The 21,913-nt window shown below is 40.4% G+C and overlaps 1 protein-coding gene across 3 annotated transcripts in view; it reads left to right on the top strand.

The window, feature by feature from the left end:
• The window catches only part of UBE2E3 (ubiquitin conjugating enzyme E2 E3), a 58,852-nt gene extending 43,528 nt beyond the window's left edge, over positions 1 to 15,324 (top strand). For all 3 annotated transcript variants that reach the window (XM_030018552.2, XM_030018554.2, XM_030018555.2), the window contains 3 exons: positions 11,546 to 11,678; positions 13,477 to 13,624; positions 14,687 to 15,324. In XM_030018552.2, the coding sequence (XP_029874412.1) occupies positions 11,546 to 11,678; positions 13,477 to 13,624; positions 14,687 to 14,784 (379 nt within the window). In that variant the 3' untranslated portion in view covers positions 14,785 to 15,324. The remainder of the gene's footprint in view (positions 1 to 11,545; positions 11,679 to 13,476; positions 13,625 to 14,686) is intronic.
• The last annotated feature ends 6,589 nt before the right edge of the window (positions 15,325 to 21,913 follow it).

Genomic DNA, 21,913 nt, shown 5'->3' with positions numbered 1-21,913 from the left:
TCCCAAGGCTAACCCAAACAACTTCTGCTCCATACGCTACAGCTGTCTCCGCAGAGAACGTTCCTTCGGAAGAGTTACTCATTAAATTAACGTTGTTAGAGGGAGCAATAGTTGGGCTGGAGCTGGCTTTTCAATAAGCAGATTTTACTGAGTGAGACTTGTTTCACTTAGATGTTTATTGACTTTTTTCCCCGGAATGATTATTATTTTCACATTTTTCTTTAGTATAGTACACTTTTGTGGAGTATAATGAACTCATATCAGACATTGATTTCTGTGTATTTGTATGCATGATGCTTTCTCCATTCCTTTGAATTGCTGTGCTTTTGGAACTAAAGCTGGCATTCACAGGTTTTTTTAATGCTTTTAATACACAAGTTACATTTATATCTACTCTGTACCAAGTGTTGCTTCAGCTGTCTCCAATTCTGCATTATACAAAACAGATTCCTATCCTCAACTGCTTTTGTTTTGAAACTCTCCAAATATTCATATTCAACTGGTGAAATGTACATTGTTGGGCTAATGTTTTAGCACCTGAATCAAGTCTGCCTTATGCTCGGTACAGGACAGTAACTGCTCATAATATCAGGTCGCTCTACAGCTTACGTACTAAATGGACAGAGTGGAACAGTGAAGAGACAGAGATAGGATCCTGAGCCTCTACTTTGATAAATAGGGCACTGCAGATCCAGAATTGCACTTGCAGAGTATAATTCCAGCATGTTTTAAGACAATTCAGGTCGAGCTGCTGCAGCTCCCCACTTCTGCCCTACTCCCCGCTGCAGCTTCACAATCCCGTTCTTGTGCTGACGCTGGCGTCCATGCCAGTCTGCAGTCAGCTCCTGCTTTCAGGAGCCCAGGCAGCCTGACAGCAATCCTTGGTTACTTCTCAACCTGCTCAGCACCACAGAGCAATTCACTACATGATTTCACAAGCACCACTACAGGTGTCAAGGGAGGAGAAGGAGTAAGAGGAGGCACGGGGCTGGTTTTGCTGGGGTTAATTGGTTGTGGGACAGCACCGGTCACCTTGCACGCAGGTCTGCTGGAGTGTGTTATGCCCCAAGAGTTTGCTTTGTGTATTCAGATTGGCGAAAGCTTATTTGCAGAATTCTTTTGTTAAAAGTACAAAGGTAAAAAATCTAATATCAAGTAATAGACTAAATACATTAAAATTGTCAACAATGATAAACTCATGCCCTGCACTGAATGTGAAGCTTGTCATCATTTTGCTTAAGCAGAGTTTAAAGCCTGTAGCCAGAGTTCTGATGACTGTTTCAGACCATGAATCTTGTGAAAAAAGTTAAAATCTTATTTAATCAATCCTCAGTGTAGGAAATTTTGTTAACCAGTGTGGGAACAGGACTAAAGACAGGCCTTTGGAACATTGGGCTGTTGTGTTAAACAGGGTTCTTGCTTTTTGGCTAACCAGATTCACACCCCTTCAAAACAGCTAACTTTTTTCAATTCAGATGAAATAGCTAGTGACAAAAGCCACGTAGGGACTGCAGCCATGTTCGGAAAGGAGCTGGACTTGAGAAGTCATCCTTATTGTGCTGTCAGTGGGGAAGGTCTTTGTGTGTGAACTGGGAAAGGTCAATTTTATTTTTGAGAAATACAGCCTTTTACTAGTTACAGAGATTTGCATTAGACTTCTACGGCTTCAAGTTAGGCATCCGACACAGGGAGCTGTGGCACAGCATTTTCTGTTTTGTTAGACTGTACAGTGTGATGTAGAAATGGGTGGAGGCAAGAGAGAGCAAGTATTTAAAAGTAATAATAGAATTACGTTTGGAAGAAAGCCTATGCTAGAAGATTAGGAAGACTGCACCGATGATGACAGCTGACTTAGATGATGACAACACAGACTTCTTTTGAGAGAAAATATTCAGTGCTTGCTACAGGGCAACTTTCAGGTAGCATGAAACAACCAAAAGTATGAAACTAATACCCATATATTAACAATCATTAAATCCTTAAGTAGGTGCTTCTTACTCAGAGTGTTAATGTGTTTTAATGGAGGCAGGCTATCTGACTGACTGGTTTTGTCTGTTCTCCATCTCCATGTGGGAAAGCTGTAACTTGTTTCTGAAGTTGAAAGCTGATTTTTTAGAGGGAGGGAAAAAGGCAACTTTTAGCTATATGGCTGTGAAGTGGTGGAGAAGCCCAATCCTGGACATCCCGGAGGAGGGGAGGAGGTTCCACTGTGGTAGCACCAGGCACGCTGGGTGTTCGTCTTGACAGGTGGATATACCCATATTTCAGTGAAGGTAACTTCCCAGCAATTCTCTCCTTCTTGATCCTTCATGAAATCCCTGCATAAATTGCGTTCACTAAATTGTACTTTCTCCTTCTACAATATTAGAAGAAAGTTTCTCCACATCATTAGCACCATTTGCAAGTTTCATCATGGAGTCTGCCTTTAGGCCTGAATTGTTAGACTGGTGATTTTCTAATTCACTGTCTTGAAAAGCACTGTTCATAGGTGGAGTTCCTTTCAATTTTTGCCTGAAGATATGTTCCTTTAAAAAACCAAAACATAATCCACAGAGCAGTGGAAGATTTTTTTAATACATCAGTCAGTATTTGAAATTGCCTAATGTTTAAGTATTTGGGGTGGATTGATAGCTGGGGACTTCATTTGAACCCCTCTAGTTGACTCGCAGGCTTAGTCTGTTGAAAATTGGCCAGTTATTGTTCCTAGGTGTGAATCTTTATATGTTTACTACAGTTTTAAAGCTAGTTGTATTTTTGGATTGATTAGATCCTTTAGTGAAATAAATTGTTTTAACTGTTCTTTCTTCCTCCATTTAAAGTGTATGTGTAAAGGATGTTGGGAATAATAGATTTTCATTGTTGAAATTAAAAGTGTCATTGAAAATATTGGTAGGAAGTGCTAAACTGGATTTCTCAGTGTCACTTAGCTTTTTGACATGAAGATTTTGCAGTGAATGATGGAGGTGACTGATGTCTAAAACGTGTGGATGCCACAGAACTATTGAATGAGCTACAACTAGTGTAATCTCAGTCCAGTGGGCAAGGTGATGGCCTGGGATTTGGGAGACTTACATTGCAGTAATACTCCACAGCACACGTTTTCTGGATTACATTAGGCAAATGATTCTGTGTCTAAGTGCCTCCATTTTGTGTATTTGTGGGTAGACACCTTAAACTAAGGCTGCACGATTTCTCAGATACCGTGTGATTATTTCAGTATGGATTGCTAGCATCAGTATGGAGGCTATAACATATTAAAGAATAAAATATGCATGTATCCCAAATGAGTTTTGTTTGTGTTAGGGAGTTTAGAAGGATCCTCTCTCATGGAAGAAGAGCAAAATTTGCCCTGTTTGCTAAATACAGGTTCATCAGTAATTCTGAGGGGAAGGAAAATGTGAACTGTATACCTGGTAGAAAAATTTCTTTGACAAAGTGATTTGGCCTTAGTACAAATCGAGCTTTATACCAACAGCAAGAAAATAGCATGCATTTTGCCACTAGCAGTACTACTAGTATTTCAACACTGATGACAGGGAGCTAGTCTTTTATTTTATCCTAAATTATAGCTCTGTTATTATGAACACATGGCAAAGTAGCAGGAAATGTTTCCCTTTACGGACTGTCCTGCTCTGTGTTTTAATAGGGAATATGGATAATTTCTCTAGTGTAGGTGTGTGAGAAGGACTTACATGCATATTTCAAGATATTTAAAATAAATCAGATTTTCAGCACGAACTTTCTTCATGCCTGTGAGTCCTGTGAGTTCTCTGTTTTCAAAAACAACTCATGTTTGGTAAACGTTTTATGTATTGCCCTGGTAGTATATATTTACAACTTTTCTGTCAAAAGCATAGGCAGAAACAACCTGATATGTTTTCTTACCTGGTTTAAATTCAGTATTTCTGCTGTAATTTAGCGAACTACATTCTGGGGTTAGTTATCTTTCAAAAGAAAAATTATAAGAATTCTGCCTCCTTAATTGGCTATGTTTGTTCTGGAAGATGGAGAGAACCTGAGCAGACTTCTAACAGCAGCAAGAAAGGTCCTAGGAACCAGCAAGAATACAAAGAGGAAAGTAAAGTTGAGCTATTGTAGCAATGAACTAATTTAATGGGGCTTTTGGCAGTGGAAAAGCTATCAGCTTTCCAAAATACATTACTTGGGTTATCTACATATTACAGCTTTGATGGAATTATCAAATGATTTGTTACCCAGCTTCCTTTAGTAACAACAATGTATGTTCTTCTACTAATGGCAAGTTTAGCGCTGGAGGTTTTAATCGTCTAAAACACTACAATCTGGCATCTTTCTCTTTAGGGTGATTAATACCAGATCTGCACTTGGTTAGATTCCCCTAATGATAGAATTTACATGAACCAAATACAGCCACATGATTATATTTCTAAGCCGGACCATGCAATCTAAAGTTTATGCCCTCTTTATGCTGGCTGCAGGAGTACAAATGATACCCGATTAAGCATAAAGCCTGGTGTTACAAAGCTAATCCATTGACGTTTTTGGAACGTATATGGTTAGGCCAAGTTAGTTTACATTGGATCAGCACTTTGCTTTGAGTAGCCACACTGCTTTTGATCTGGTAGGAGGAGCTCTCAAGTTGGATTTACTGTTGCATCGAACCATGGCCTCAGGCACAAGTCCTGCACTGCTTTACAACCAGCTGAATTAGAAGGGGATCCATGAGTTAAAAATAGGCACTTTTTTTCAGCAGTAATTTCTAGATTTCAGTCTTAAGGGCATGATAGACTTTAAGGAAGTGACAGAAGCAAAGGTTTGTACAGTGAACTAGACTCCTCAGTTACATAGACCCTCTGTGGATCTGCTAGAAGCAGTAAATAACCTTTTTCAGCAAACAGACGTAGCAGATAGTTCAGTGGCCGGTAAAATAGTAACAGTTGTAGATATATAAAGAACACAATAGACTGAAATTTTTCTTTGTAAGAAATTGTACATAACCTGGAAACCTTAATAATAGTGAGTACCTTATCAAAAAGCATTTTCAACACAGATTTGATATATTGCTGTAGACAACCCACATGTGTCCAACCCTAGAAAAATGCTGTAATCCAAAAATTAGGGCTATACTTGAGGCTCTTGCAAGTGAAACCAGTATGCTTTCTGTGTATAGAGGATGTACTACCCAGATTCTGTAAGTAGAGGTGCTTAGGCACTGGCGCTGATAGTACGAACGCTGAGAGTAAGTACTTCAGAAAGCCCTGTAAACAAGGCATTGAAAAATAAAGGAAATGGAAATTGCTGTCCATGCTTGTGAGTTTTTAAATGTCACAAGACTGAAAGGCACAAACATATGTCTTCTAATTAACGTTCATTTCCTTTCTTGTGCTCTGTAACCAAAAATACAAAAGCACCTCCACAATTGGGAAAAGAGGATTAAGAAAAAAAGGTAATGGATAAATTTTCTTCAAAATGTTGAAAATATCAAAGCAGGAAAATAATCTAGGCATCTTTACATTCCCACATTTAACATTAAAATACAACTACAGGTAAGTGATTTGTGCTCTCTCCAGGCTTCGCAGTAACATTGAACTAACTCTCAGACAGCTTGCACTACACAGAAATCCTTTGGTTCCTTGTAAGATTTTTTTTTTTTATTATTACCAACAGCATGGCAGTGTGTATCTATATGTAGATAAAAAAATAGGGTGCTACAAGGTAGCATGTGAATACAGAGCTAGGCAACCCTTTCTCACTGCGTGGAGGGTGAGGAGGAATTTCTAAAGTACTGAGCTTAGAGGCTTGAGTTAGGAGCCAAGTTCCCCATGTGGTCAGTAAAAAGTAGGTGTCACCAGAAGGAGATGGAGAACCTTAGTATTAGGGAGTATTTAGGTGCTCCTTGTGCCTCAGAGAGTCACCGATCTCTCTGCCCTGATTGTCTGGGAAGTCTGAGGTGCAAACATCAGCATCCACACTAGATACCCTACATGGTAGATGTGAGTCCCCACGTCTGTGATAACTTGACGTTACCTGAGCCTGGGACTTTCTCCTTCCACTGGACATGAGTTCATCAAGCTCAGAAGCTCAGATGCGGAGGCAGGCAGACTTGCTACAGATGGGATCTGTGTATTTGCCTGGATTGTATATGCTGCTAGGATCTTTTACAGCCCCATTAGCCCCTAGTGGCACGCTAGTGAGCGAGAACATAATCAGCTTTAGCTGAGATGTTGCTGTCCAAAACAAAGCCTTTTGTGATGGTAACATGCTGAGTGCCTTTCTTACAGCAGGATTTGTAAAACTCAATTTCTGAAGCTGTGTTGTGATTTTTTGCAAAACTCGCTATGTAGCTTTATGAAGTGAATTTTTCAAGCATGGAGTTGTGGAATATACTTAAGGGCATTTATTCGTCCTTTCTTTAGCACCTTCAGTTGAATTAAGAAAAATCAAAAAAGATCTCTTACTCCTTTCTTAAAGCACTGTCTTCATTTACATTGCTGTAAAAATTATAATGATACCATTGTGACAGTCACTGTGGTTGAGCAGTCTGTGAAGAGCTTCGGGAGTTTTACTTTTGCTGAATCTCATCTTGAGAGAAAAGTTTGGGGAGGATGGAGGGGGCTCTTTCCTTACCTAACTCTCACTCCAGGTACCCCATTTGGTTTGTTAGCTGCTGCCTTTGTGATGCCTGCCTGGGGATCAGACCTAAGGGTGGGGCCGTTGAAAGGAGAGTGTAGGAAAATATTCCACCACTTAAATCTGTGCTGTGTAGTCACCCCCGATGGGCATCTTGGGATATAGACCAATAGCTTTAGTTTTATGTACCAATGACATTTCTCATAAGACTGTTTTAGAGTCTGACAGACTTCACTTTTGGGAAGCTTTCTAAAAAACAGATTATTTTTTCCCCCCTCAGTTGTATCCTATTACAGACGCAATTTTTTTCTCATAATAAAGCATACCACGCAGTTAACATCAAATCTAGCTAAATTACATTTTCCTTCCCCCTTTTTCTTAATTATGACAGTCTCAGTACTATGAAGTTGCCTTCTGTCACCGAATTTAGAGCCCCGTGTTTCAGAGGAGTGCTGTTGACAGGAGAAGCACATTTAGCAAGTGCAGAAAGCAGCATGCTACTAGCATCATGTAGATTGGAAATTTCTTGTCCTAGTTTCTCATCCTGCAGCTGGTTCGATATGGGCAGCTTTAATGCGTTTTGATTTAGTGAATTGTAACAAATGCTGAATTCTGATTCCTGTAACCACTGCATCAGGAGTCTAACAGACTTTTTGCTGGTGTGAATGCCGCTGCATCCGTGTGAATGCTCATAACACTGTGCTGGAAAAGCTGTTCTTCATCTTCGTGAAACCTGAGAGCCAGCATAGTTAGGTTTAAAGGACCTGGTGTGACCCCATGGGCCCCTAGAGTTTAACCTCATGTCTTCTCAAATTCACCATCTGAAGTCACACTTGTAAATTAAATCTGTTCAGCAGACTAGCTTGGGCAGAGTCTGGTTATAAATCCTTTGTCTTATCTGGATCAGGTATATATCCCTCAGTGAAGTGGCATAATGAATATTTACTTAGGAAGCAGATGTAGCCAGTTAACTTTATTCTGTCAATTTACCTAATTTATTTAAAAAAACCCAATCCAGCTTTTACGTATGAAATAAAACCCCCTTAATTTTGCAACAAATATTTTGTCATTTCAATTAATTTGCTTTGTTATTTTGTCTGAGATTTTTTTGGCCCATATTTTAAAAAATTAATCAAGTGGTTCTTTTATTGAGAGTATACTGGTGGTGCCTTTACTGAATTTGTGATGTTCTGTTAGCTAATTTAGGAAGGCAGCAAGCTGGTAGCAATGAACTGCACATGTATGCTGTGTAGCCAGAACACTGGAGTTGTCATCAGATCCATTGCTCCATCAAGATTTTGTGTTTTGAAGGACAGAAGAGAGGAGGATTTTGTGTCCATATGGATTCCATGGGGGAAGTCAGAAGGAGCTGGGTCTTTCCGTGATGAAAAAAGGAAAGGGAAGAAAACCGTGGAAATTCCCCATTGTAGTGCTCTGCCTGGGTTATTCTGTCCATTGGGCAGACAGTGAGAAAGATTCCTAGGCTGTCACTCACCACAACTCTCAAGGTTTAAGGTGAGATGCTTGAAGCCTATGCTTGCAATAGGAGAGTGAGTCTCTTGAATAGCAGGAGAATTTATGGGAATAAAGAGCTCAAGTACAGCCCCTCGAAGCACCTCCCCATGCCAGCCTCTTTAGTGCCCAACAGAAGGAGGAGAGTATTTCTTCAGGGTGTATCAATGAAACAGAAAATTGCATACAGAGTAAAGCTTCCTTATTCCCAATTTTCAGCCCCATTTTTTGGCCGTCCTCTGTGGGAGCAGAGAAGTTAGATTTGCACCAGGGAGTGGCGGTTCCTTCCTTGCGGCTTTCTGCAGCACCGAGACAATGTTCTGCAGTGACAGAGTCGAAGGCAGTGACTCCAGTGGGGCTCTGGCACTCGCTTGCAGCTCAGGACACAACTGAGGTGTTGCCTGAGGCAGGACTGCGCTTCTCTGCAGTCGTCCAAGTGGGTGTAATGCCTGTGTCCTGTCCTTGTGGAAATCATTGCAGAGGCTGAGACTGCCGTGAATAGGTCTGGTATGTTTTGCTGAGCCTTAGAGAGCGTGGGTTGTTTACTTCCAAAAAAGATCACCTCAGTGTGTATACAAAAGACAAAGTAGGGTATGGCTGGCTGAGGATGATCCCCAGTGGAAATATACAAGTAGTAGAAGCCAAGTGTGATGTCTTGTCTCTGCTCTTTAATCTCACATCTCCTCACACGAATAATGTAGTAATTGCGGGGATTTTCAGGTTGCTAATGAAGCAGGGGTATCTTTTACACCACTGGAAGTGAGACACCACTTCAGCTGCTAAATAGAAATTTCACAAAACTCATACAGGTGTAATGAAATTGTTCGATTTAACGATTTTCTCCTTTATCTGAGTGTGGTTATTGTTACAGATTTGTGTTACTTTTGACATTGCAGCAATCTTTTCTCAGCAGTAGGAGGGGTTTTGAACACAGTGTTTTCTTCCTCTTACAAGGTTAGGAATCCCCCTTCTCACTTTATAGCCCGATCCTTTTATATATTGCTAGTGGTAGCATAGAAGAGGATAGCGGATAGTAATAGGCAGAGAGTTATTGCACTTAGCTTCTGGCTACTAGCTGATAGATGCCCTTGCTCTGACTTGGTGAGTGATTACCAGATAGTTTGGCACCGGACTGGTGCCACACTTAGTTGTGACTGATTCATTGGGCTGAAATATGTCACTAATTTAATTCAGCTGTTTCATTAATCTGATTGAATTGCATCCAGTTGTTAGAGGGGTATGAAAGAAAGGTACCTGACACATGAGGCAAGAGCACTAACCTCTGCATTAAACTATAAAACAGTCATTAGGACTTCTAATGCTGAAATTGAATTGCTCCATAGAAATTTGGTTTCCAAGCACAATACTAATTAGCTGTAAGCTTAATGAATGTCAAGAATTAATTAAAACATTTCAGTGGCCTGTGTGGGTTTTAAATATTGTCATTATTGCCCCAATATTTTCAGTTCTTACACTAATTGCTTTTTAGAGAGCATGAATGGAATTATCTTCTGGAGTGACTGAGGGTATGAACGGTTCATTACATCATCGAAAATGGACTCCCTTGCCTCTGGATTTCCCCCCCCCTTTTTTTTTTTTTCCCCTAAAATTTATCTACTGTTTTCTACTTTTGTGCATGCATTGCAAATAGAAAGGTAAGATCAGTGATTTTAGACCCAAACTTTATTTTGACAGCACTTCTAGTTTTTCTTTCTTAGCTGTACTCTGGAGGCCAGCATGCCATTGTTAGCTACTTTCATTTTGCCAACAGGAAAATAGCTACAGCTCCATCAAATAATTTTTTGGTTTTAATTAAATAGGATGTCAGCCAAAATCCATGATTATTTTGTCCTGTTAATGAAAGGCCTGCAACAGTTTAAACATTTGGTACGTGAAACATCCGCGAGATAAAAAACATGTTGGGAAATTATGAATTGAAAGGGAATTTATAATCAAAATCAGCTTTTGGTTGTTTCTGAAATATGATCTTAACGTAAAAATAGATACATTTTTGGTGCAGGAATTGCAGATGCATAGTGCAGACTGCTCATGTTCCTTGTCTCTGATGTCTCCACATGTTTGGCTACATAGTAAGGATGAATGTCCAACATGCCATGTTACAGACTGTGGATATAAGTATGACAAATACATGAGGCGACGTGACATGGGAAGAGCCTTAACACTTGGATGGCTTGTAGGGAGGCTCCTCTGAGTGTCGAGCAGTGCCAGAAACCAAAAACTCCCAGGCTACAGCTTGATGCCATACCCTGTCGCTTGCTTTATGTGCAATCACATATGATGGTCCTCAGTGTCTGTTCCTTAGGACCACAGAGGGAGAAGGATGGGGATTCTTCACCATGTGTCTGCTAGATGTAAGTGGTGCCTGGGAGGCTGCCGAGGTCATGAGAATTGAAAGGATCTTTTACAGTGCTGCATTATTGACTTGTCTGCATAGATGTCATGAATCCACCGTGCCTGCATGAGCTCAGCGGTGTTGCTTTCCATAGCAGTCAGTTTGGATCTCAGTGGTTCAGATTCAGGACCTTTTGCGGAAGGTTATGTTAGTTTTTACCCTGAGATTTGCTTACAGAAAAAAGATTGTACTTTGATTTTTTTTTTTTTGTGAGGAGGTTAGATGGTTACTGTGTGATAATAGCATTAAGTATGATGGCTCAGAAGTCAAGAAAATGCTTGTTCATTACACCTTCTTTCAAAGCTTTACTTTAATAATTAATTATGCAGTAATCCTTTCCCTAGTGAGGAATGTGTTCGGTATTGTACTTCTTAAAGTAAACTATTTTTGGCTAGTAGTCTCAATGCTGATTGCCTGGAGGCATAATACAAATATATCCTGAAGAAAACATTTATTTGGGTTGACAATGCTGTAAGAAGCTCAATTCCGGGTTACTTGATTCTGTCTCTCCCATCCCCAGTTTTCCTGCGCAAGGATGTAACATTTCAGTCTAGCCTGTGAAACAAGTGGCAATAAGTGTGTATCAATATAGGTGTAAGTCACGTTTTTGTGAAGGTATGATCTGGTTAATGCCTGGAGAAGATGCATGTGGTCAAGATACACAACTCCTTTTGTGTATGGATATAATGTCATTGGAAGGGCATGATGTAGAAGCTCAGAGCAACCACATACTCGAGAAAGCAGATCTGGGGATATGTTTCAGACAGTGACAGTCCAGTAGTTCATGGTCAATCTGTTTCATTGCTGTATCTCCAAAGGGACAGCGGAGTGCCCAGCTTTCGTGCCTGTTTAAAACACTGAGCCCACTGAAATCAGTTGGAAATTAGGCAGATGTTAAAGATAGGCAAGTGGTTTGTATAAAACAAAATGAATGTAGAAGGAAATCCATAAAATGCCTCTCTCAAAGGCACACCTGACTCTTTCTTTCTCTCTCCTCTTTTTTTTACATAGTGCTGGTCCTAAAGGAGATAACATTTATGAATGGAGATCTACTATACTTGGACCTCCAGGTTCTGTATACGAAGGAGGCGTTTTTTTCCTGGATATCACATTTTCATCTGACTATCCATTCAAGCCACCAAAGGTAAGGGTAAGGCTTTTATTGTGTTTATTATTTTTTCACATGTGAGAAGAATGTAACTTGCAGTGAGTGAGTGCTCATCGCTTTCTGAATATCAAATTTGTTTATGGTCTCTTGAAAACTACAAGGTCCAAAATTTTGGCTTGCAGTTTCAGAAAAATCCTGTGTCTATTTCCCGATTACCACAGTCAATACTGATTTCCAAGCTTTACCAAGTGATAAATGAGATGATGATTCTGATCAAGAGTTAAGATTCAAGACATTTTAATTTTAATAAGAGACAGGACAAGACCTTCTTATGCTTCCTCCTTCTCATGCCAGCTACTAAAATATATGCATAATAAACTTTTTTTCTGCTATGAACCACATTCTATATTATATATTTTTATGTAATTTTAAGCAAAATAACAGAAAGCTAAAATAAGTTAAGATAAACAACTAAAGTGTTATATTGTGACTTCAAATTGGGTAAATTACTGTGATGATTTCCATTATTGTAAAATGTCTATTCTATTCACTACTGGCAAGATCAGCAACCTTGTTTGATAATATTTTTAAGCAAAAGCTCTTTTTATTAAATGAAACTAATCTTAACTTAAACTAAAATTTCATTTCCTTGCTCAGAAATAGTATGGACACTTAAGAAATTATAGTTTACTAACAGATACCAAAAAAGTTAAAGGTTGTTCCCTTTTCCCCTCCCTTAATGCCAAATTACAGCATTTATGCTCTTGACGAAGTCACCAGAAAGGACACTGCTGTCATTCTCAAAAGACTAAATATATTCTACCACACAACGTTTCTACAACTTAATGGCTGTTGTGGCTATAATGTTGTTATTATAAATCAAATACCTTTTTTCATTCCCAGAAGGATTACAGCATAAAGAATAATATACTTTCTATGTATTTCACACTTCTCTGAAACCCACAAAATTTAATACTCTCTGAGTTAAGATTGTTATAATGAAGTGATGCAGAGTTTTAGACAAGTTCCTCATGAAAATCTTGTAGATTTTTTTTTTAGAGGATGATCATTTTTGAATTTTCAGTAGTTTCAGAAAACATCATGGATTTTCCCCTCCTGCATCAGTATGAAAAAGAAAATTTTCCTCATCTTCATATGCTTTATGTAATTAAAGCACTTAGAAATATTTCTAACTTACTTGTGCAGAATAATGCTTACATGCTCTACTGATATTAGTCTGAAATAATTTAAAAACAAGTATGGTGTTAGTTAGTGTGATAGTGTTGTTTTTGCTGTGTATTATGTCCTGCTTAATGAAGGCTAAGGCAAAGATTTCATTGCTAATTTGAACAAGAATAATACAATAGTCCAATTTTAAATATTAATTTTCACGGTCTATATTTAGGCTTTTGAAAGAAAGGAAAAGATCAACTAATACTGCACATGCAGCCAAATTCTTCTTCACCTTAAGAAACCAAATAAAGTTACATTTGTGATTAGATTGTTCTTGACATGCAATATGTTCATTAAATAGCGTACAGTATTACAAAGTAGGTCCTAATTTTTGTGGGCACCAGACAGAGGGCCTGTGTGAAACCAGTTTATGGACCAAAGATCTCCATGGTAGGTTTCTTGAAGGCAGCCATGACTACAGTAAACACACACTCTTCTGTTAAATAATTGCATTTTAGGAAACGAGCAGAGAGGAGCTACCTCCACAGAAGCTCTGCAGAACTGGGAGCGCCCCAGGCACTGCTGCTGCTGAGAGACAAGGGGCAGCATCCCTGGGCAACACTGAATGGCTCTTTTTCTGTCTCTTATGCTGTGATTCTAGGTTACTTTCCGTACCAGAATTTATCACTGCAACATCAACAGTCAGGGAGTCATCTGTCTGGATATCCTGAAAGACAACTGGAGCCCTGCTTTGACTATTTCAAAGGTTCTGCTGTCTATTTGTTCTCTTCTGACAGACTGCAACCCAGGTAAGGAGCTGATAGTTTACTGAGTGTCCACTCTTAGTCCTTTGACTCTAGTTGCCATGGAATGTAATTTGTGTATTTGATTGTATGCATATTAAAAAAAAATAATATTTTTAAGATTGAGGATGAAACACTCCTGCTTGGTTGCAGTCCCACATTTAATGGCGCTTTTCACTCCTGTGGCACAACAGAAAGTAAACAGCCTTAAGCTCTTTTTCCCCAAGGTATGGTGGAGAAAATAAGCTGATGTCATTGAAGGTCCATATTGCAGGAGCTCCAGCAAGTGAGTGGTCAATCCAGGAAAGCAACAAAGTTCTCTTGAGTTGCACTCATAAATCCTGCAGGTTGGAAGGGGCTGCAGGAAGTCCCTTCTCTTAAGACAGCAATTGAAATGTTTGATCTTGCAAATGTGAGGGGGCCTATGTTCGGAGAGTTTTTTCCCTTTTTCAAAGAGACTTCCTTGTTCCTGTTGGGAGGGGAGGAACTCCACTGGAAGCAATACAGTTTCTCAGTGACAACTGTGTGTAGGCAATGAATGCTAATTGCCTGCGGTCAGGGCAAGAACAGAGCAGTAGTGCTAAGATGACAGTTCATTTACAGAAGACTGGTATTGATCAGGGAGAAATGGATTAGCCTCTTCGATACAAAAGTTTGATGACTCTTGAAAAACTGGATCCCCTCGGTGTGTGTCCTACAGTCCTGACACCCTAACGTACACTAGTCTTGTCCAGCACTGTGACGGGACCGTGCCAGGCTGCGCTCGCTGAGTGTCCCCTGCACGCAGCGGCCCTTCCAAAGGGGTGAAAGCAGGGCACCTGGCTGGGGCAAGATTCATTAATACGCAGATAACTACAACAGATATTTCTGTTTTCTCTTTCTGTTCAGTGTGGCTTGCATACTTTCTCTTGGAAATATCTTGTATGATAAGACTCCCACTATATCTCACAGCATTTTCTGACCTAACAAAGACTGTATTTTGGAATAGATTCTCTTTTTTAAATCGTGTGTTTGGGGTTTTTTTTATTGTGGAGTGGTTTCTGATGCATCTTCTCCTGCCTTTTACAGCTGACCCTCTGGTTGGAAGCATAGCCACTCAGTACCTGACCAACAGAGCAGAACATGACAGGATAGCCAGACAGTGGACCAAGAGATACGCAACATAAATGACAAACTACTTGTGCAGTGTGAAGGTGCAGAAGGCAACTTTGCAGTGTGCAACAAATCTTTATAGCCTTTACAATACGGACTTCTGTGTATATGTTATACTGATTCTACTCTGCTTTTATCCTTTTGAAGACTGGGATACTGCCCCCCAAAAAGGTAAATGCTATCAAGAGTAGAAATTTGTAGCTGTAGATTAGTTATGTTTAAAATGCCTACTTGCAAGTCTTGCTTCTTTGGGATATCAAAATGTATTTTGTGATGTACTAAGGATACTGTTCCTGAAGTCAACCAAATATTATAGTGCATTTTAGCCTAATTCATTATCTGTATGAAGTTATTAAAGGTAGCTGTAGATTACTAGGAATTATGTCATTTGTATTAAACCCAGATCTATTTCCAATATGTGGTACATGCTGTTGTGAAAACTGTTTTAACTTTTACCTTTGTCAGTTTGTAATGAAAGGATTTCCTTTTTCCCTTTGTAGCTCAGAGAGCACCCAGTGTATCATCTCAAACACAATAAACATGTTCCCCAAGGAGTAGTTTCTTTGTTTTCCTATTTTAAATTAATATTTGAATAAATTTAATTATAGTAACAAGGCAGGGCCAATGTATCACAGATCCCTGTGGATAATCTTTAAATTAATATACATAAGCAAAGGCTTGCTATTAAATGTTTAATGCACACCTGTGGATTGTTTAAGTTTTCCCTGTTTTGTTTTTAACAGAACAAATGTCATTTCTACAATTTCCTTAAATTTAATACCGTTCAGCTCTTTCTCAAGTTGGAATGAGAGCATTGCATATGCTTACTCCAGAAGTTAATGTAGCTGGTTGCTTCAGGGCCAGTCCTGCTCTCATAACAGACTGCCCGAGTCTTGCTACATTTTTTTTTTTTTTTTTTGCAGGACGAGGGCCAAGTTAGAGATAGTCTGGTGCTTTTGTTTCTGAGCAAAGCAAGTTGGACTTGCTGATCTAGAGAACTACAGTTATCCATTGAAAATGGTCTTCCAAAGCATGATTGAACACTATATCATCTGTCCAGAAAAGAGAGGAATAGAATAAATTTAATCAGATTTTTATGACATAAAAACAGTTGTGGGGGAAATGAACCTTTGTTAGTGAAAATGAAATCTGTAAAACTTTTACACTACGTTTTCCCCCCTTCACTTTCTGGCTTGGAGATTTTGTAACGTCTGTAAGTAACAAAGATATACAGCTTTATAGTACGTACAGTTTAAAGAGTAAAGTCACTAATAGTTTTATAATTTAAGATTTTATAGGTTGCCAGTCACAATATTGATTATAAAAAAAGAGACTTGATCCCTTTAAATGATTTTTAAAATTACACTTAATTTTAAACTTCACAGTCTCCCTTACTACCTGATGTTTTTGGAGATAATGTAGCACTTCCATCAATAAGATGCTCTGCTCATTTAATATATGAAAACTGAATGTTAAGTTTAAATATTGAAGCAATAGAAAAAATGTTGAAGATTTAGATCTAAAGTTAGCCATCACTATATAGGTCCCTGGTTTTTGTATCACGTAACCTTTGACCATGAATTGTCCACCCTACTTTAAATATTTCTACAGATTCCTGAAGGTGGCTTGAAGAACCGTGTATCCCAAATATCTCAACCTAGAAGCCAGTCTCTCTTGGTAGCTACAAGATAGCTTTAGAGTTCAGGTTATAAAGTGCAAAAGGGAATGAGAAACGGGATCTGGCAGGTGAATATGCCTAAGTCAGGTAACAGACTAATGCCAGGAGATGAAGTGCTGGAAATCACTGCTGAAGGTGACCAGAGTTTCTCATTATGTCATTGGACGTGTGAGAAATAGCACAGATTGGCAAAGAAACAAGGGGCTATCACATCCGGGCTGGACATCTAACGTCTGCTCACTGCTGACCATTAGCGCACTCGTGGGTGACACGGTACTCGTACACCACTCCAGTGACTTTCCAGTGAAGAGCAAACTATGTATTTCACATGTTAACTGTGTTGCCTACAGAATTTACCGATATTTATATCATAAAATATTATGGTATAGAAATACAGGTTTTAATCCTAATTTTAATGTATTTTGGTTTTGTATTGTACCTACAACTTCAGATACCTAGGTGTACAAGTGGGATGCCTTGTTAGTGTTGCCCCATCTTGCCTTCCTTGCAATTGGATCCTTTACACTGAATTCCCATCCTTTTTTTTTTTTTTTTTTTTTTTTTTGTTGGTTTGTCATGATTCTGTTCTTTTTTAATGTAGTTTTTTGTGTGTAAATTTTATATTTACTGAAGTAAAGGTTGGTTTTGTGTAAACATTTAAACTTTAAAGAAAGAAAAGAAGCTAATTTTGTTTCTCAAGTTCTCTCTGCTAAACCATGCAGTAGAAAGAAATTTGTATTGTTAAATAAATCAATTAGTTGTTAAATGAGAATGTGTGTCTGTTTCCATGGGGAGGGGAGAAATCCCTGCTGAAAATACCAGTTGCAAAGAGCATCTGGTGTTTCAAACTGTTTCCTTTATGGCTGTGCTGGGGTGAATATCGGACACTACCAAAGCACAGCACTGATCCTATTTTACAGTTTTAATTTTCAGTTCCATCTTCTTATCGCCAATCACTGGGCTCTGTATTTGGAAAAAGTGAACTGAAATGACATTTTTGTGAAAAGACCAGCTAAAGATACCACACATCCCCTCTTCTTCTCCATTTTGGATGGGCTTTTCTTGTTCTGTTGTCTTCGGGATTTGAGTGGGGAACACAGGCAGCTGGCTGGGAAGGTGCCCAAACTGGGTTCTGTGATCTCCTGGCACAAGGAGCACTTGCGTGGGAACGAGCTGTCCCAGCTTTTGAGCTGTGACACTGCTGAGGAACAGAGAGGGGCAAACGAAATGGGCAAACACGATCACATCTCTCTGCTTTTCAGCTGGGGTGGTGGCTACATTCAGAGCAAATATTTCATCGTATCAGATGAGAAGGGATGGGTGAATATAAATACATTAAATATAAATATACTAAACACAATGGAAAGGCAAATACATATCGGCCTGGTTATTTCTGTACTAACATGTTCTTGGTGAGCTGCTTCATGTTCTGTGATGTCTCAGCAATGTGTGGGGTGCCTTATGTGGAGACGGTCTTGCTTACTGATTGATGGTGGCTAGCAATCATTTGAAGTCTATAGCCAGGAAGGGAAGGGAGTCATCTGGAGCTAGAAAGCAAGACAGCCAGGTAGCCTGCGCCACAGGCCAGGCTTGCACAGCCTCCTGAGGAAAGCAGGAACCGAACCAGCTCTGGTCCATGCTCTGCTCCCTCCCTGCCTCTTGGGCTTTGCTGCACACCGGTTCCTGCTCTGTACCAGGCCATGGGTATTGCAGAAAGTAAGACCAAGCTTCTCACTTTCTTCACCTTCATGTGTGGGAACCAGATGGTCTCACAGCAGCATCCCCGCTTGCCTGCGCCACAACGGGAGACCTGCAGGGCTGGGGCTGAAGGGCTTTGCGCCAGCTGGGTGCAGCTCTGAGCCGCAGGGCAGCCCCAGCTGCCCCTTTGCTGCTGCTGCTGTGGCTTCCCCATGGCCCTGCCCAGGTCACCACAGCGCTGTAGAGGAGGAAGCTGGAGACCGCAGCAGCTTCTACGTTGATCTCGTGGTCTTCTGCCCCTGGGGTTTCATCTTTGTGGGCGCAGGTGGTGAAGGAAGGACTCCTGACTCCAGGCTGAAGAGCAGATTTCATCTTTCCTACATTTTCTTCAGCAAAACTCAGCACTGGATATTTATGTGAAAGCAGGAAGGTCTGTGCAGGCATCCTGAACTAAAACAGCTTCAAAGGACAGTGACAGTAGCGTGACTAAAATGAGATTTGATTCAGCCGTAAACCAGCATTGTATTTCTGCACCCCATGCTATAGCCAGGGAAAGATGCCTTTGAGAACTTGGTGCTGCTTCGTGCACAGTACCCCTGCAACATCTGGATGGTGGCACCCCTTGCATTTGTATTGCATGGTAACTTCTGAGGCTGAGCCGCTGCTCCCTTTCCCTCAGTAACCACCCCGACTGAAAGTGACTGGGGAGGTTCCCAAGGCAGCAGGAGAGATCGTGTGACAGAGCAAGTGTTTTAAAGGGAGAAGTGGTGAGACAGCAGCACGGCTGCTTGTACTGCTGCCTGACCTTGCTGATGTCGATGATAATTGGACACGTTCAACTGTAGCTTAGGTGGAAGAGCAGATAATGCACTTGGAAGATAATTGCTGAAATGTTTGCAGCACATAGGGACTTTTGCTTTTTTATCCTTAAAGAGGGGAACTTCCTTCAGCTTCTTTTCCCCCACCTCCCTGTGTGCGTGTCTCTCTCAGGTGCAGTTATGACTACCTCTGTTGCTGTGTAGAACATAAAGCATCCAACATACTAGCAACAGTCTGGGGGGATCCCTAAAAACTGTCAAGAATAGATAGAATAAGAGGCATAGTATGAAAAACACATATCTCATCCCCTCATGGTGACTACCTCTGAGCACAGGCTCTGCATCTACAGGGATGTAAGATGTGGTGGGACCATGTACATGGATAACAAATGCATATAGTTGTCTCTCTTTCATTGTTGTTGCTACTGCTCTTCTGCAGGTAAGGTGTGGACAGCCCTGTCTCTTTATGTATCGTTTCCAAGTATTCGGAAGCATTTTGTAACTTTGTTGTCCAAGATTAACATTGCTTTGAACCATGCTAAATTGTTACCCTCCAACACAGCCTTTGGCAGTGAATGCTACAGTTTAATTACCGACTGTGTGAAAGAATACTTTGTTTGTTATGTGATTATTTCATGTAACCTGCTATGTGAACACTTCATTTTATTTTACGTCTCCTAGTTTTGTACTGTGAGAAATAATGAATAATTGCATCTGTTCTCCTCCTTGATCCCATTTATGATTTTATGTACCATCATTACTATCAGCCTCTAGTAACCTCTTTTTCTAGGCTGGAAAGTCCTCATTTATTTATTCTCTCCCTGTGTAGAAGATGCTCTGATTATCCTGGTCACCCTTGCCTGTACATTTTGTAATTCCGCTCCAGCTAATTTAAAGGAATGAGAGCTGCACGCTGTACACAAAAGGTGAACTCACAATTCATCTGGAATGATGCTTTCTCGTTTGGTCTGCCCGCCTAGTAATTCGTAATACTCTGCCTTTTTGACCGTTGCTTATTGTTTAGCTAATGTCTTTGTTAAGCTGTATTCAGAGATGCTGGAATCTCTTTTCTGAGCAATAGCTGATTTAACCTTTTATGTAGGTCTAGCAAATTTGTCTTTCCCAATATCCGCTGCTTTGTATTTATCATCACCAAATTCATCTGTCATCTTATCTCCCAGTTCTCAGTTATCATTAAATCCTTTATGACTCTTGGCAGTCAGTTTTAGTTTAGTCTGCCTCGAATATTGACTCTGTAAGTGTGCTGCGTGCACCAAGGGTGGGAGGTAACAGCAAAAGTAATAGCAAAGTGCACTGGACAGGTCCGTCTGCCAAGAAGTGATGGGTCCCCGAGGACAAATTATCATCTGGCTTCTGAATGGCACAAATGAAAGCAGCTGCCAACTGTTTTCATCAGTCTGGGCTTTGTCTCCCTCTACAGAACAAATGTCAGGTCATTATTTAAAGAGGAGCTCAGCGTGGGTAAATTTTCCAGAGTGCTGAATGAGCTGTCATTCTGGAGATTAGTTTTCTGGGATATCATATAGGTAGACAGGGATGAATCACAAATCCTGTGGGAGACCATTCCTCTGAACACAGCAATTGGATGTATCTCTTAAGGACACGGTTGGGTTGGAAATCTGCAGTCTAGCGTTAGTTCAAGGAGCCAGGCAGCAATAGTGGGGCTGGAAATGCAGAGGCGATAAATGGAAGCGGAATGAAGCTGTTAAAGTACAGCGGTGTGTGATGGCATTTCTCATATTGAGGAAGGCAGCTTCTTGCAAGCGTAGAAGTCTATGGTTGTGTTTATGTATTCCAGCATTTTAAATCTGCGTACATTTGTGAAAATTTGAACCAAGCTGGGACTCTCTCGCCCGCATGCTAAATAAAGAGGTTACCAGTACTTACGGTTCCTAATTTATAGGCTTGGAATTGAAGTGACAAATTATTTTAAACTTGTTGTCGGTTTCTGAAAGGAAATATTAATATGCTCTATGCTTTTCTGCCCATTGCCTGGGTTTCCCTGTTAGCTGAGAAGCTAATGTGCTGGCTTTTCACTGCTGGAATAATTGGTTATTGCGTACAAGCAACATTTTTCATTCTATTCACATCTGGGTGTTGCTGTTTCCAGCTGATTTTTTTTTTTTTTTCATAAGCATGGATTTAATGAAGAACTAAAGGTTCTTCATTAAGGTATCATTTAAGCTTTATTCATTGATTTAGTTGATATTTTACTGTACAATGACCTGAATTACCTGTCTTAAATGAAGAGAGTAAGAATTAAATTACACAGTAGTTCTTCTGGAAGATTATCCTGTTTAATGGTAGGATGTTACCTAGTTCAGTACATTGTATAGGTAAATCACAGACTTCCCTAGAATTTTCCTTTGCCTACTGCATAGTATTTGATCCAAGCATTTATAAGCTAGCGGACGGAATAAATTAAAAAGGTGAAGTACGGTGGAGTTTTGCCGGAGTGCGGGAAACTGTCACGCATATAAAAAAACATTAAATGTCTGGACTTTGCATTAAAGAAAAAGTAAAGCTGGGACAAATCAAAGCAAATGCTGGCCTTTCCGGCTCAGCTAATTTCCTGCATTTCCATGAGGAAATGATATAAAATCAATAGCCAAATAAATGCCGAGCCGAGGAAAGAGCCGAATACGACATCGGAGGAGTTGTCACTTGAGCGGGCTTCTTCAAACCCAGCTGTAGCGGCAGTGGTGCCACGCACAGCTACCCGCAGGTGCCTGCTTTTTGGCAGGGCGCAGCACCTGGGGCTCAGCCGCTCCTGCAGCTCCTCTGAAGCCTCCCTAGCAGAGAGGGAGGGTGCCCGCGCTCCTCCTGCCCGGCGGAGGAGCTGGCAGCCCGGTGCCGGCAGCTCTCTCGCAGCGGGGACCCCCGCTCCCACCGCAGCCTGGCCACGAGAGGCCCGGCCCGCTTTCTCAG

This window comes from Aquila chrysaetos, chromosome 6 (genome assembly GCF_900496995.4).
Source record: "Aquila chrysaetos chrysaetos chromosome 6, bAquChr1.4, whole genome shotgun sequence".
NCBI classification, from domain to species: Eukaryota; Metazoa; Chordata; class Aves; order Accipitriformes; family Accipitridae; genus Aquila; species Aquila chrysaetos.
The sequence above is the reverse complement of the archived record's forward strand: the minus strand, read 5'-3'. Positions and strand labels throughout refer to the sequence as shown.